Here is a 15315-nt window from a genome sequence, read left to right as displayed (position 1 = left end):
AGGACTGCCGAGGCAGATTTAATGATAATCTCGCAATCAGCTAAAGGCTTCTCTGCACTTTTGCACGAGTGTAATGGAACCAGCTCGCAATCATGATCTACTCTTCTCTCTGGCACATGCTTGCAACAACCGGACTTCCCTCGATATTGCGGTGCGCAGACCTCAAAACTGATGTGACCAATTTCAATTCTAGTAAAACTTTTCTAGTTTAAAGCGTTACGGAGAAAGTCAAGTTGAACCTCTCGGACAGTAGGCAGCCCTGACATGCCAAACAGCACTGAGGAGGAAAAGAGCAACACTGTGCTATGCGCGAAGTTTTTTTTTTTTTTTTCATTATACATCATCACCTTTACAAAATTGTTTCACGATTTTACATGAGTAAAAGTAACTGTTATATTTTGACAAAATGTTATAGTTTCATATGAAATAATCTAAAGGTAGAATCTATTAGACCTCATTTTATATCAACAGTGGCAGTTGTAGTTAAAGTTTCAAAATGTGTTTCAGCTAGTTATAATTTTTTTCATAAATACTATAATTTATTATTATTATTATTATTACTATTATTTAAGACTAGCTACACTGACCTAACCATGGTAATGAGGAGCCTTTCCTCCTGTGTAATACGTATGTTCTGTTTGAATTATGTTTGAAATTAGGAAACAAACTATAATAATGTTAATAATGGGCTCATATAAGTAAATATGCTCTTCAGTTTTTAAAAGGGGGGAGAGATAACGTCCTGTCACTTTGTTGTTGACGTCAGTAACAAAAATAATGTCACTTGATGCATGTCCTTGTACTTGAATACCACGAACGAAATATGCAACATAAAAGGAATTGCGAACCAGGATACATTAAATACAGGTTACGTTTTTACTACGGTGGGTCGCCACTTGATTTCCAATGTAAAATCTGGGTCCTGAAGCAAAACCAGTTCAGAACCACTGATCTATATCATTAAAAAAAAGACACATTTTCTTTAAAATTATACCAAACAATTGACCCTCTTTGTTTTTGTTGAGTTGTAAGCCTTTAATTTTGGGCATGCCACTAAAACAGGAAATCATTATCAGGAAATCACCCCAACTATATAATTTTTTAAAGGGTAGAAAATAACAGCCTTGAAGTCAACATGAAATCATAACTGACCCTATTTTCTTTCTTAACATGTTGCTTGTCTTAATGTGAACAATTCACCTTATTCCAAAGAGGAAAAAGCTAATCTTCATAATCTAACTTGCTCCGCCTCTGAAATGACTTCTTTTGTTCGGCTGACATCACCAAGCCCTCATTTTTAATCCCTCCCCCCCAACTGCCTGTCATGTAGAGACTACTATTTATAATTCCTGATGGATAAAATCAAGTCCCACCCTACATTTACATGGAAGTAAAATGGGTTGTGAATGCTGTTTCATTTGATTATTTCCCATGTCATTAATTCAGATAAAACTCAAACAACTCAGATTTAGTTGAAACATGACATTCTATCTAAGGCTCTCAATTGGGCAGAGAAGCTAAATTCGAATTTTTACCATAATTTTCTAAATTCAAATTTTAAAGTCAGCTGATTTTTTTTAATCAGTCTGTTTCCTTAGTCTACAAGAGGGTGCATTGAATACATATAACCATACAGCACCATGTTGTATTATTGCAAAGAACATTCCCGGCTGTTAAAAAACATTCCATTTTAAGATAAAGTGCATAAAATAAAAAATAAAAAAGTTTTAGTCGGTTCATATTCTCAAATTTTAAGTCAAAAGTAAAACGAGGGTGGAAACATGGTATTACACTTGCACTGGTGCCACAGTATATACTACCACAGACTCAAACTTCATAATAACAGCAATATACCACAGTGTTTTTCATTAATTACAGCTGTATATAGGGTGGTATTCGGCTGAACTCGGTGGTAAAGCGGCTCATGACCCCTGGTCAGGGGCTGTTCAAACAGACGGAACACAACAGAAAGGAACAGAACGCAAGGATCTCGAGACACATTTCCAACTTAAACTGCTTTACAGACAAAACCCATTGCTCTGAGAAATGCTGATATGAGAACAAGACACAATGGCCAAAGACCTCCACCTATTGTAAGGGGCTGTTCACACCAAACGCTTTTGCAACCATCCAGTTTACCATTTGTTTTTCTATGTAAACGCGCTAGATGAACGTCTTTGTTTCGCTTTGTTTTTGTTTATTCAGCGTCTCATGCAGGAGCACTGTTTTTAGATGCCATGACAAGTTAAAAAGAACTTTAAAGCACGTCTCGAGACACCTGGTTTCTGTTAAACTGTATTTTGTTGTGCTTCATATAGCCTTTTTAAGCGCAAGAATGCGATCGATCTGAAATCATCTCCAGTGCTTGGCACACATCCAAAATTAGAATGCGCAGTTTTAGCATTCGAATGTGAGTATTTTTCTTAAATTCGACGAATATTCGAATTTCGAATTTTAATTTGACTGGCCTAATTCTATCAGGGATGTCAGATTTCACGTGATTTTTCTAACAGTTTTCTTCTTAACCCAAATGAAAGCCTTCTGGGTCTCCTTGATGTGATTGTTTAATTAATGAGGTATTACTGACATCAGATAGATATTTAGAGTAGGAAATATATCACATAAAGAACCAAATATCATGCCAGTTTAATCTTGTACCGTTTGAATTGTGTTACGGATTAGGGGTGTAACGGTTCTCGGTAAAAAAAATAAAAAAAGGAACCATACGGTTCACCACCCACGGTTTGGTAAGCACTGGCACCGTGGTTCACCTCAAGTTTAATGACGCATCTAGAGCAAGGTTTGGTGAAGAAAAGAAAACATCAAACAGACAGGCACAGGTACAACCTCCATTAATGCACCTGAATGGATACGCTCCGCCTGTGTTTCACATGGGTCAGCTTGATGACATCACTGTTCTGCACGTGTTGTGTGTAGTTGAAAATGGCAAGTGGAAAAAACGAGCCGCTGGTAGGGAAGCCCCCTGCGTTATTCAGGTCACCTGTCTGGAAACAGTTTCTTTTTGCAATCAATTACAACAGCGATGGTCAAAAAACATTTACAAAACAGGCACTGTTTGCAGACATCGCACGCGAGTGCTGTATACTGGTAATACATCGACATATGATCATTTACGATGAAATCACCGGGGTAAAATAGCACGCAGGGCACACAGATCCGCAGATGAGCCGAAACTGCACACATCCCTTTCGTTTTTAAAGAAGGACTATTACACTAAGGGGTATTTGTTGCCAACGATACTGTATGTTTCCCTACTCCTCTGATGAAGATGTGTGATTTCCGTGTATGATTAAAACACTCGAGCTGCTCCAGCCAGATCTCCTAAGCAACCAAATTGGCCCGGTTGCTAGGGAGGGTAGAGTCACATGGGGTAACCTCCTCGTGGTCGCTATAATGTAGTTTGCTCTCGGTGGGGTGTGTGGTGAGTTGTGCGTGGATGCTGCAGAGAATAGCGTGAGCCTCCACACGCGCTATGTCTCCGTGGTAATGCGCTCAACAAGCCACGTGATAAGATGCGGAGGCAACTGAGATTCGCCCTCTGCCACCCGGATTGAGGCAAGTCACTATGCCACCACGAAGACTTGGAGCGCACTGGGAATTGGGCATTGTAAATTGGTGAGAAAAAAGGGGAGAAAATGAAAAAAGAAAAAAAGCACTCAAGCCGCGTCGCAGCATCCCTCGTATCCATTTTAACAGCAAAATTCCTTCTATAGTTATGTAGGCCTGCAGCTTCTGAATATTGAATATATGTGCAGTAGAGTTTGAAATGCATTTTATGTCGATGCACATAGTGTAATAGTGCAGGTATTAAGTTAAAATGTTGATTTAGTAATTAGAGAAAAGGTTTGGTTTTTTTTTTTAGTTAAAGACCCTGATGAAAATTAACAATGGTTTTACTATAGTAATATTGTAGTAACTATGACTGCTGTCACCATGGTTTTCTTTGCAGAAATCATGGTTTTGATGCAATTAACCATGGTTTTACAACAGTAATACTGTAGTTTCCATATAGTAACCATGATTATACTATATACTATAAACTTGACAGTAACCATGCTGATTTTATGGTTACTATGTTTTTACTATAAATACCATAGTTAAACTATGGTTACTGTAAAATAATGATTTTTATTTAGGGAAAACCTGTTGAAGTGTTTGTTACCAAATAGAGTATTCTTACTTCAGATTTGGGAGTAATGTTTTTTTTTTGTTGTTTTTTTTTATATTGCAAATACCGAGCCGTACTGAAACAGTGACCCTAAAACCATGATACAAACCGAACTGTGAGAAATGTGAACTGTTACACCCCTAATACGGATATATCACTGTTAATTAACACACAGCCATTGTGGCTTGATTCAATGTTTACTGCTTTAAGAGAGGGGTGTGGCTTATCACTGTCTGGGTGGTCGTGCTGCTGGCTAATATTTTCATGTGTGTTCCTGTAGCATTTGCTGTCCTGAGTGGACAAGGAAAACTGCCCAATGTTGTGTGGGTGTGATGTGTGTCCTCATTACCATGTGTGAACTGCATCCACAGGTATTTTAAAAAAAAACGTTTACCCAAAAATGACAAGTCTGTCATTGTTTAGTAAAATTTAAGTTGTTATTCACTGAAAATCTTGATATTTGTCCTAGCTCTTGAGAGAAGTAGCGAAGAATAAATCATTCTTTTCAATCCGATCTTTTCAATAAATCAGTTGATCCAGTTCACAGAATCTGATTCTCACGTTAAATTCAATGAATCATTGATTAACAGCTCACTGGATAGGAAGATTATCAGTGAATTCGGTCTTTATTATGTCTTTTACTTACTCGAAGCTGTTGTATGACATTAGAACACTTGAAATATAAAGTATGAGTCATATGAACCACTTTTATTGTTCTTTTTTGTAATTATGGAGCTTGACAAGCCCCAGTCATTCACTTTCATTGTATAGAAAAAAGTAGCCTGAAAATTCACCTGTTCTGTTTTAAGGGTTTTTGAAACAACATGAGGGTGAGTAAATTATGACAGAATTTTTCATTTTTGGGTTAACTTTTCTTTAGCATAAAGGAGTATGTGTGTTGGCATGAGTGTTTCTGAGCATGTATGAGTGTGTGACTGTGCTGTGTTCTGTCCTGTAGATGGATGAGATTAAAGTAAAGGAGCGTGCAGTCTGTGGGCTGGAGAGAGAGCTCAGCACTCAGGCGGGGCACACGTGGAGGTTACAGCAGCAGAAACAGGCTGTAGATACTCAGCTGGCCCTGCTGCGAGACTCCAGCCCCAGACGAGAAGGCCCTTACTCGCCAGACGCAGCAGAGAACACAGCTAACCCTGTAAGCACCTCTCCTTCATTACTAAACCATTTGCTGAACTTTCAAATGAAAATTCTGTCATCATTCACTCACCCTCATTTCGTTTACAAACCCGTATGACTTTCTTTCTTCTCTGGAACACAAAAGGAGATGTTTGGCAGAATGTTAGCCTCAGTCACCATTCACTTTTATTGCATGGAAAAACAATGCAATGAAAGTAAACGGTGAGTCACTGAGACTAACATACTGCCAAACATCTCCTTTTGTGTTCCAGGGAAGAAAGTCAGTCATACAGGTTTTTGGTTGGTGAACGGTATTTACTTAGAGAAAGTTAATCGATTTAATCTTTACAACACAGAGTGCTTTGCCTGGATTCTCACCCTTGGCAGAATGACTCTAATTTCCTATTCCTTCCCACATCGCACATAGGAAAGCATAAATTACAGCATAATTAATTAGCATAATTTTCTTCTTTTAACCTCACAGAAAGTCAGTGATAGATGTGAAAGACAGGTTACCATTAACAGCAAAAACTTTTATTTATTTATTTATTTAGTGTTTCTAGACAGACTTTTGTATCAGCACAATTACGGATGTAGCATAACTTTAATTCTACCATCATTATTTCTCAGTTTAATACAACATTTTTCAGCTAAATAAAGCAAGAGGTTTGTCTGCTTTTTCCCAATGCATAGAGTTTGGTTTGAGTTTTTGTGTAGTTACACTTTACTCCTGCCCCACACACACACACACACACACACACACACACACACACACAAACATAATTTAAAGGAATATTCTGGGTTCAATACAAGTTAAGCTCAATCAACAGCATTTGCGTCATTATATTGATTACCACAAAAATTGATTTTGAATTGTTCACCTTTTCTTTAAAAAAAAAAGCAAAAATCGAGGTTACAGTGAGACACTTTCAATGGAAGTGAATGGGGCCAAGTTTTCGAAGGCAGAAATGTTAAGCTTATAATTTTATAAAAGCACTAACATTAATTCTCCTGTTAAAACTTGTGTATTATTTGAGCTGTAAAGTTGTTTATATCGATATTTTTATGGTTGTTTTAGGTTTTGCGGTTTTATGTCGTCATGGCAACAAAGTTGTAAAATTGTATAAAACTTTACTCAGAAAATGTTAGCAAGCTATTTTATGACACTAAAATCATGTTAACATGCATATTGTTTACATCTTGTGGCTATACTTTTGAAACAGTGATTATTTAAATGTTTAGGGATTGGCCCCATTCACTTCCATTCTGAGTTCCCGTGGTTCCTTAAAAAGTTAAATATGAATATGAGTTAAAATTGTTAAATGGTATAACAAAAGTATTAATAATCATTTAAAAGGTCTTTAATTTGGGTATGTAAATACCAGAACCGCGATACGGCCCTAATGTGATTATTAAACATTAAAAGGTATAGTCTGCGTGCTCTGCAGGCTTCATAGTGAAGAGCATGCGGGGAACTCAACATTCAGTGTTTCCAGTGGCTTCAGAGCATTTCACAATCAATAAATACCAGACATTTATGACAAGTGATCGCTGATGATCTACTGTTGATGAATCATGACAATGTTTACTGTAAAATGTTTATATTGTAATACATTGTAGATGAATGTAAGTGTGCATATTTTATTTCCCTTCTCTGGTTGAAGGAGAAGCTGGAAGCAGTGAAGAGTCCCCAGTGTATTTCAAGCTAGTTTATTGTTAAAAGCCCTGCGTTATGCACCACATTTTTTTTCTGGTTGCTATTGATATACAGTTGTGTGAAAAAGTGTTTGCCCCCTTCCTGATTTCTTATTTTTTTGCATGTTTGTCACACTTAAATGTTTCAGATCATCAAACAAGTTTAAATATTAGTCAAAGATAACACAAATAAACACAAAATGCAGTTTTAGGAAAACAAAATCCAAACCTACATGGCCCTGTGTGAAAAAGTGTTTGCCCCACCTGTTAAAACATAACTTAACTGTGGTTTATCACACCTGATTTCAATTTCTCTAGCCACACCCAGGCCTGATTACTGCCACACCTGTTCTCAATCAAAAAATCACTTAAATAGGACCTGCCTGACAAAGCAAAGTAGACCAAAAGATCTTCAAAAGCTAGACATCATGCCAAGATCCAAAGAAATTCAGGAACAAATGAGAAAGAAAGTAATTGAGATCTATCAGTCTGGAAAAGTTTATAAAGCCATTTCTAAAGCTTTGGGACTCCAGAGAACCACAGTGAGAGCCATTATCCACAAATGGCGAAAACATGGAACAGTGGTGAACCTTCCCAGGAGTGGCCGGCCGACCAAAATTACCCCAAGAGCACAGCGACAACTCATCCAAGAGGTCACAAAAGACCCCACAACAACATCCAAAGAACTGCAGGCCTCACTTGCCTCAGTTAAGGTCAGTGTTCATGACTCCACCATATGAAAGAGACTGGGCAAAAATGGCCTGCATGGCAGAGTTCCAAGACGAAAACCACTGCTGAGCAAAAAGAACATTAAGGCTTGTCTCATTTTTGCCAGAAAACATCTTGATGATCCCCAAGACTTTTGGAAAAATACTCTGTGGACTAACGAGACAAAAGTTGAACTTTTTGGAAGGTGTGTGTCCTATTACATCTGGTGTAAAAGTAACACCGCATTTCAGAAAAAGAACATCATACCAACAGTAAAATATGGTGGTGGTAGTGTGATGGTCTGGGGCTGTTTTGCTGCTTCAGGACCTGGAAGACTTACTGTGATAAATGGAACCATGAATTCTGCTGTCTACCAAAAAATCCTTAAGGAGAATGTCTGGCCATCTGTTCGTGACCTCAAGCTGAAGCGAACCTGCAGCAGGACAATGATCCAAAACACACCAGCAAGTCCACCTCTGAATGGCTGAAGAAAAACAAAATGAAGATTTTGGAGTGGCCTAGTCAAAGTCCTGACCTGAATCCTATTGAGATGCTGTGGCATGACCTTAAAAAGGCAGTTCATGCTCGAAAACCCTCCAATGTGGCTGAATTACAACAATTCTGCAAAGATGAATGGGCCAAAATTCCCCCACAGCGCTGTAAAAGACTCATTGCAAGTTATCGCAAACGCTTGATTGCAGTTGTTGCTGCTAAGGGTGGCCCAACCAGTTATTAGGTTTAGGGGGCAATCACTTTTTCACACAGGGCCATGTAGGTTTGGATTTTGTTTTCCCTTAATAATAACAACCTTCATTTAGAAACTGCATTTTGTGTTTACTTGTGTTATCTTTGACTAATATTTAAACTTGTTTGATGATCTGAAACATTTAAGTGTGACAAACATGCAAAAAAAATAAGAAATCAGGAAGGAGGCAAACACTTTTTCACACCACTGTATATTTTGGTTGCTCAATAATCTGCTTCTGGGGTTTCATTTAATTTGGACTCTTGTAGTCTCTGTCTGGCCTGTCTGTCACAGGAAGGAAAGACTAAGAACACTTTTGAACACATTCAATATATCGTTTTTTAAAAACTATAGTCATAAGTCTTTTTATTGTCATTTGCACAATCGCACATGGTAGAAACTGAGCATTGACATTTTTAATAGGTAGATTTATCTGATGTTGCCTTTCTTTCAACACATAATCGTATCGGCAAAATCCAATATCAGTCGACCTCTAATTCATATGTTTTGATATATTGGTACATAAACTAATTTTAACATGATGTGTGTGGAATACATATGTGGAAAACATGTCTTCCCTTGAGTATTTCAAACTTATACAATAAAATAAATAAATAAATAAATAAATACAAAAGCAAATAATATCCACAAGTTCCAAAATAAAATGTAGATTTGATTCCGTTTTATGTTTTATTTGTCATTTAATGTCACTTTTGACATTTGTCACTTGTGTGACAGATTCCTAATGACTAATGACACATTTGGTGAAAAGATGTAATAAAACGGTAAAAATGTTTTCAACATATTTGTGTGTCCATTTAAATCATCACAAGCATTTCTGTCATATTTTATGAGTTTTCAGAGTCAATTCAGCTACATTTCCTTCATCACTCCCAGTACGATTAGGTGTTTGAAAAAGTGCAACTTTCTTTTTTGCCTTTTACTTAAAAATTTGCAGCAATTAAACTTAAGTTTTTGATTGTATTGGGTTGATTTTATTTTTCAAGTGTAGGCTAAAGGTGTAGCTAAGTTAATGTTAATGATATTACAGAATCTATATAGATAGGAGCATTGCTAGTTTTTGCTTTCAAATGGGCCGTCACCTTTACATTTACACTCAGCAGTATGTAGACAGCTCTTCATGTCTGCTAGAGGTGATCACCTTCTCAGAGCTGTTAGAATATGCATGGCTTCACTCATAAGCTGCAAACGCACATACTTTAGATTCACACTTGGTATATCCTCATATCTTCGTGGTGTGCTCATATGTGAGGCTTTTTCCACACCAGTAGATCTTTGGCTTTGCTGTATTGTATTGCTGTTGTTGGTGTGATAATGGGTACAGCTGTGGTGGGCTGCTGCTTTCATTTGCTCTGCAGGAGAGAAGATGGATTTGATCAGTGACCTTTCAGCTTTTTGTCAGATGTGGCCACACTAGAGCACTCTGGTTTTGTTTCCTCTTTTTACAGTTTCTAAGGTTACTTGCCGTAATGGATCATTTGCTATGTACAGCTAACTCCATCTGTGTTCATTGGATATGTCACCACAGCACAATGCAACTTTAAGGGTCCCAGATTATTTAAAAGCAACAACTTTTTCAATGTATTTGATTTAAAGGTGAAGTGTGTAATGTCTGCGCTACTAGTAACACCAAATGGAATAGCAAAAAAATAACTAGAAAAGTAAAGTTTGTCAAGATATCTTTAAAGTTGGTTTGACAGCCTTGTCTTAAAGTTTAATTTTTTTTTTTAAATGCTTGCGGTTTGAATGGGTTTTTGTACTTTGAATACTCTGAGGTATATACAGTCTTAAAAGTTGAATACGGTTATAATGTCTTGTTAGACACAATTAGGCTAAAATTAGGTGTAATACTGATAGTTTATTTATTGTATTTATTTATTGTTGTATCTTGCATAAGGAGAAAAGAGAAAGAGAGCTCAGATTATTTATCATACACATCAAGACACATCTATTGTTTTTGTTGCAGTTACCTGCAGTTGGTTTGTTTTCCAGGTACAGCAGTTGGATGAGAAGGACGCTCGACGTTTCCAGCTGAAAATAGCAGAACTGAGTGCTGTTATCCGCAAACTAGAAGACCGCAATGCTCTGCTGTCAGAGGAACGCAATGAACTGGTGAGCCTTTTTAGTTTTATGGTTCAACTAAAATTATGTTTATAAAGTTTGTTTGATTTTTATTTTGTTGTTTTGTTTTTCATTGAGGTTTTTATTATTATTATTATTTACATATAACCTTGTCCAGATAAAATTTAAATTATTCTGTCTTCTTAATAATTACCTTGATATAATTATAATGATCTGTTGGTGTAGAACTGCCTTTACTGTGTGCTTTTCAAATTTCTTTTTAGTCTCCCTTTTGAAACAGAATCTGATTAATATATATATATATATGTTTAAAGTTTTTTATTATTATTGCTTTTAAAACATGAACTGCATTTACTTATGACTTGTTCTGATGAATAACAAAAAAAGATTTTTAAAGAATACAGTATATATGTACAGTATGTGTATGTGTGTAATATATATATATATATATATATATATATATATATTACTGTATTCTTTAAATATCTTATAAATACACACTACCGGTCAAACGATTGAAACACTTGACTGCATTTTTTCTCATGATCTTAAAAATCTTTTGATCTGAAGGTGTATGCTTAAATGTTTGAAATTAGTTTTGTAGACAAAAATATGATTGTGCCAACATATTAATTGTTTTCATTATAAAACAAAAATGTAATTAAAGAAAAATTTTTTTGAAATGGATGACTTGGACCAAATAATAAAGAAAAGCAGCCAATAAGTGCCCAACATAGATGGGAACTCCTTCAATACTGTTTAAAAAGCATCCCAGGGTGATACCTCAAGAAGTTGGTTGAGAAAATGTCAAGAGTACATTTCTGCAAATTCTAGGCAAAGGGTGACTACTTTGAAGATGCTAAAATATAACACAGTTTTGATTTATTTTGGATTTTGTTTAGTCACAACATAATTCCCATAGTTCCATTTATGTTATTCCCTATATTTGATGACTTCACTATTATTCTAAAATTATAATAAAGAATGAAGTGTTTCAAAACTTTTGACTGGTAGTGTATATATACCATTGTGCTCAGAAGTTTGCATACCCTTGGAGAATTGGTACTATATGTACCATTTTTAAAGAAAACATGAGTGAGCAGGCAAAACACATTTATTTTATTTCTTATGGGATTCTGTAGGTAATAACAGAATGGCACAATCATAAAACAAAACATGGCAACAAAGAAAAAAATTAAATGACCCCTGTTCAAAAGTCTGCATACCCTTAGTTCTTAATACTGTGTATTGCCCCCTTTAGCATCAATGACAGTGTGCAGTCTTTTGTAATAGTTGTCTATGAGGCCCCAGATTCTAGCAGGTGGTATAGCTGCCCATTCGTCTTGGCAAAATGCCTCCAGGTCATGCAAAGTCTTTGGTCATCTTGCATGAACCGCACGTTTGAGATCCCCCCAGAGTGGCTCGATGATATTAAGGTCAGGAGACTGTAATGGCCACTCCAGAACCTTCACCTTTTTCTGCTGTAACCACTGGAGGGTCAACTTGGCCTTGTGCTTAGGGTCACTGTCATGCTGGAAAATCTAAGAGCGTCCCATGCGCAGCTGTCGTGCAGAAGAATGCAAATTGTCTGCCAGTATTTTCTGATAACATGCTGCATTCATCTTGACATCAATTTTCACAAGATTCCCCGTGCCTCAGTGAGCCACCAACATGCTTCACAGTGGAGGTGGTATTCTTTTCACTATAGGCCTTGTTGACCCCTCTCCAAACATAGCACTTATGGTTGTGACCATAAAGCTTTATTTTGGTCTCGTCACTCCAAATTACAGTGTGCCAGAAGCTGCGAGTCGTGTCAAGGTGTTGTCGGGCATATTGTAACCGGGCTTTTTTTGTGGCATTGGCGCAGTAAAGGCTTCTTTCTGGCAACTTGACCATGCAGCTCATTTTTGTTCAAGTATCGTCGTATTGTGCTCCATGAAACAACCACACCATCTTTTTCCAGAGCAGCCTGTATTTCTCCTGAGGTTACCTGTGGGTTTTTCTTTGTATCCCGAACAATTCTTCTGGCAGTTGTGGCTGAAATCTTTTTTGGTCTACCTGACCTTGGCTTGGTATCAAAAGATCCCTGAATTTTCCACTTCTTAATAAGTGATTGAACAGTACTGACTGGCATTTTCAAGGCTTTGGATATCTTTGTATATCCTTTTCCATCTTTATAAAGTTCCATTACCTTGTTACGCATGTCTTTTGACAGTTCTTTTCTGCTCCCCATGGCTCAGTATCTAGCCTGCTCAGTGCATCCACGTGAGAGCTAACAAACTCATTGACTATTTATACACAGACACTAATTGCAATTTAAAAAGCCATAGGTGTGGGAAATTAACTTTTAATTGCCATTTAAACCTGTGTGTGTCACCTTGTGTGTCTGTAACAAGGCCAAACATTCAAGGGTATGTAAACTTTTGATCAGGGCCATTTGGGTGATTTCTGTTATCATTATGATTTAAAAAGGAGCCAAACAACTATGTGATGATAAATGGCTTCATATGATCACTATCCTTAAATAATATCCTTACATTTCACAATTTCTGCCAGGTTATGCAAACTTTTGAGCACAACTGTGTGTGTGTGTGTGTATGTGTATATATATATATATATATATATATATATATATATATATATATATATATATATATATATACATATATACACAAACACACACATACATACACACACACACACAGTTGTGGCCAAAAATATTGGCACCCTTGGTAAATATGAACAAAGAAGGCTGCGAAAAATATGTCTTTATTGTTTATCCTTTTGATCTTTCATTCAGAATATTTACAAAAATATATCCTCAACTGGATGTCAAACAGAACACAAACAAAACCACAAGTTTTATCAAAAAACTAATATTTTGTCAAATATACAGTATGTGTGGCACAATTATTGGCACCCTTTTATTCAATACTTTGTGTAACCTCGCTTTGCCAAGATAACATCTCTAAGTCTTCTCCTATAATGCCTAATGAGGTTGGAGAAACATGGCAAGGGATCTGAGACCATTCCTCCATACAGTATCTCTCCAGATCCTACAAATTCCGAGGTGTAGGCTGGTGGACTGTCCTCTTCAGTTCTCCCAGCAGGTTTTCTATGGGGTATAGGTCAATGGACCATGTCAGAACCTTTATTTTGTGGGAAGTGAACCATTTTTGTGTTGATTTTGATGTGTGTTTTGGATCATTGTCCTGCTGGAAGATCCAACCACTGCCCATTTTAAGCTTTCAGACAGAGGCAGTCAGGTTTTGATTTTTTTTATCTGTTGGTATTTGAAAGAGTCCGTGATGCCATGTATCAGAACAAGATGTCCAGGACCTCTGGCATAAAAACAGCCCCACAACATTAAAGATCCACCACCATATTTAACCGTGGGCATGGGGTACTTTATATGGCTACCTCTCTGTGTGCGCCAAACCCATCTCTGGTGTTTGCTGCCAAAAAGCGCTTTTTTTGTTTTATCTGACCATAGAACCCGGTCCCATTTGAAGTTCCAGTAGTGTCTGGCAAACTGAAGATGCTTGAGTTTGTTGTTGGATGAGAGCAGAGGCTTTTTTCTTGAAACCCTTCCAAACAACTTGTGGTGATGAAAGTGATGTCTGCTTGTAGTTTTGGAGACTTTTTGACCCCAGGATCCAACTTATTTCTGCAATTTTCCAGCTGTGGTCCTTGGAGAATTTTTGGCCACTCGAACCATCCTCCTCACCGTGCGTGGAGACAATATAGACACATGTCCTCTTCCAGGCCGATTCTTAAGATCTCCAGTTGATTGGAACTTCTTAATTGTTGTCATGATGGTGGAAATGGTCATTTTCAATGCTTTAGCTATTTTCTTATAGCCACTTCCCGTTTTGTGAAGCTCAACAACATTTTGCCACACATCATAACTTTATTCTTTGGTCTTATCCAATTGTGATGAATGACTAAGGGAATTTGGCTTGTGTGTTACCTCATATTTATATCCATGTGAAAAAGGAAGCCATGGCTGAACAATTTCATGTTCCTCATCACCCAGGTGTACTAAAACAATGTAAAATATGAATGGGAATATACTTCAGATATATTGTACTCATAAGAATTTCTAGGGGTGCCAATAATTGTGGCAAACGTGTTTTGGAGAAAGTATTTATTTAATTGAGATTTTTCCCTCCTTCCAATTAGTTTACTTCAATTAAAGGTTAGATTTTTGTGAATATTTTGAATGAAAAATCAATAGGATAAACAATAAAGACATATTTTTCACAGCCTATTTTGCTCATATTTACCAAGGGTGCCTATATTTTTAGCCAAAACGGTGTGTGTGTGTGTGTATATATATATATATATATATATATTATATAATGTGTGTGTGTGTATGTATATGTGTGTATATATAGAGAGAGAGAGAGAGCGAGAGAGATCGAGATCTAATTGTGTGTCTCTTTGTCCTGGGCTGGGCAAAATAATCATCCAATAATTGCTGACCTTTTCTGTGTCATGGATATTGTCATATCATATTATTTAAAGGGTGTGTATGCCTTTCTAAGTGTTATGTGATAGTGAAGATGCTCCCAGTAATAGCAGTAAGTATTCTCAGACTGGGAGCAGTGATGAATGACTTCAGTGTTTCCTCCTGTCAACTCAGACCATCTTAAAGATCAATACAGAGAGTGACTTAAACACAACAGCTGAAATCTGCATGAAAATGAATTTACCACTCAATAGAGTCCTCAAAAATGATATA

The 15315-nt window shown here is 36.8% G+C and overlaps 1 protein-coding gene across 1 annotated transcript in view; it reads left to right on the top strand.

The window, feature by feature from the left end:
• The window catches only part of LOC127423637 (janus kinase and microtubule-interacting protein 3-like), an 80607-nt gene that overhangs the window by 48295 nt on the left and 16997 nt on the right, over window positions 1–15315 (top strand). The window contains exons 8-9 of the mRNA XM_051668120.1: window positions 5148–5339; window positions 10482–10601. Coding sequence (XP_051524080.1) covers window positions 5148–5339; window positions 10482–10601 — 312 coding nt within the window. The remainder of the gene's footprint in view (window positions 1–5147; window positions 5340–10481; window positions 10602–15315) is intronic.

Source organism: Myxocyprinus asiaticus, chromosome 32 (genome assembly GCF_019703515.2).
Source record: "Myxocyprinus asiaticus isolate MX2 ecotype Aquarium Trade chromosome 32, UBuf_Myxa_2, whole genome shotgun sequence".
NCBI classification, from domain to species: domain Eukaryota; kingdom Metazoa; phylum Chordata; class Actinopteri; order Cypriniformes; family Catostomidae; genus Myxocyprinus; species Myxocyprinus asiaticus.
Note: the sequence above shows the minus strand (reverse complement) of the source record. Positions and strands in the feature narration are given on the sequence as shown.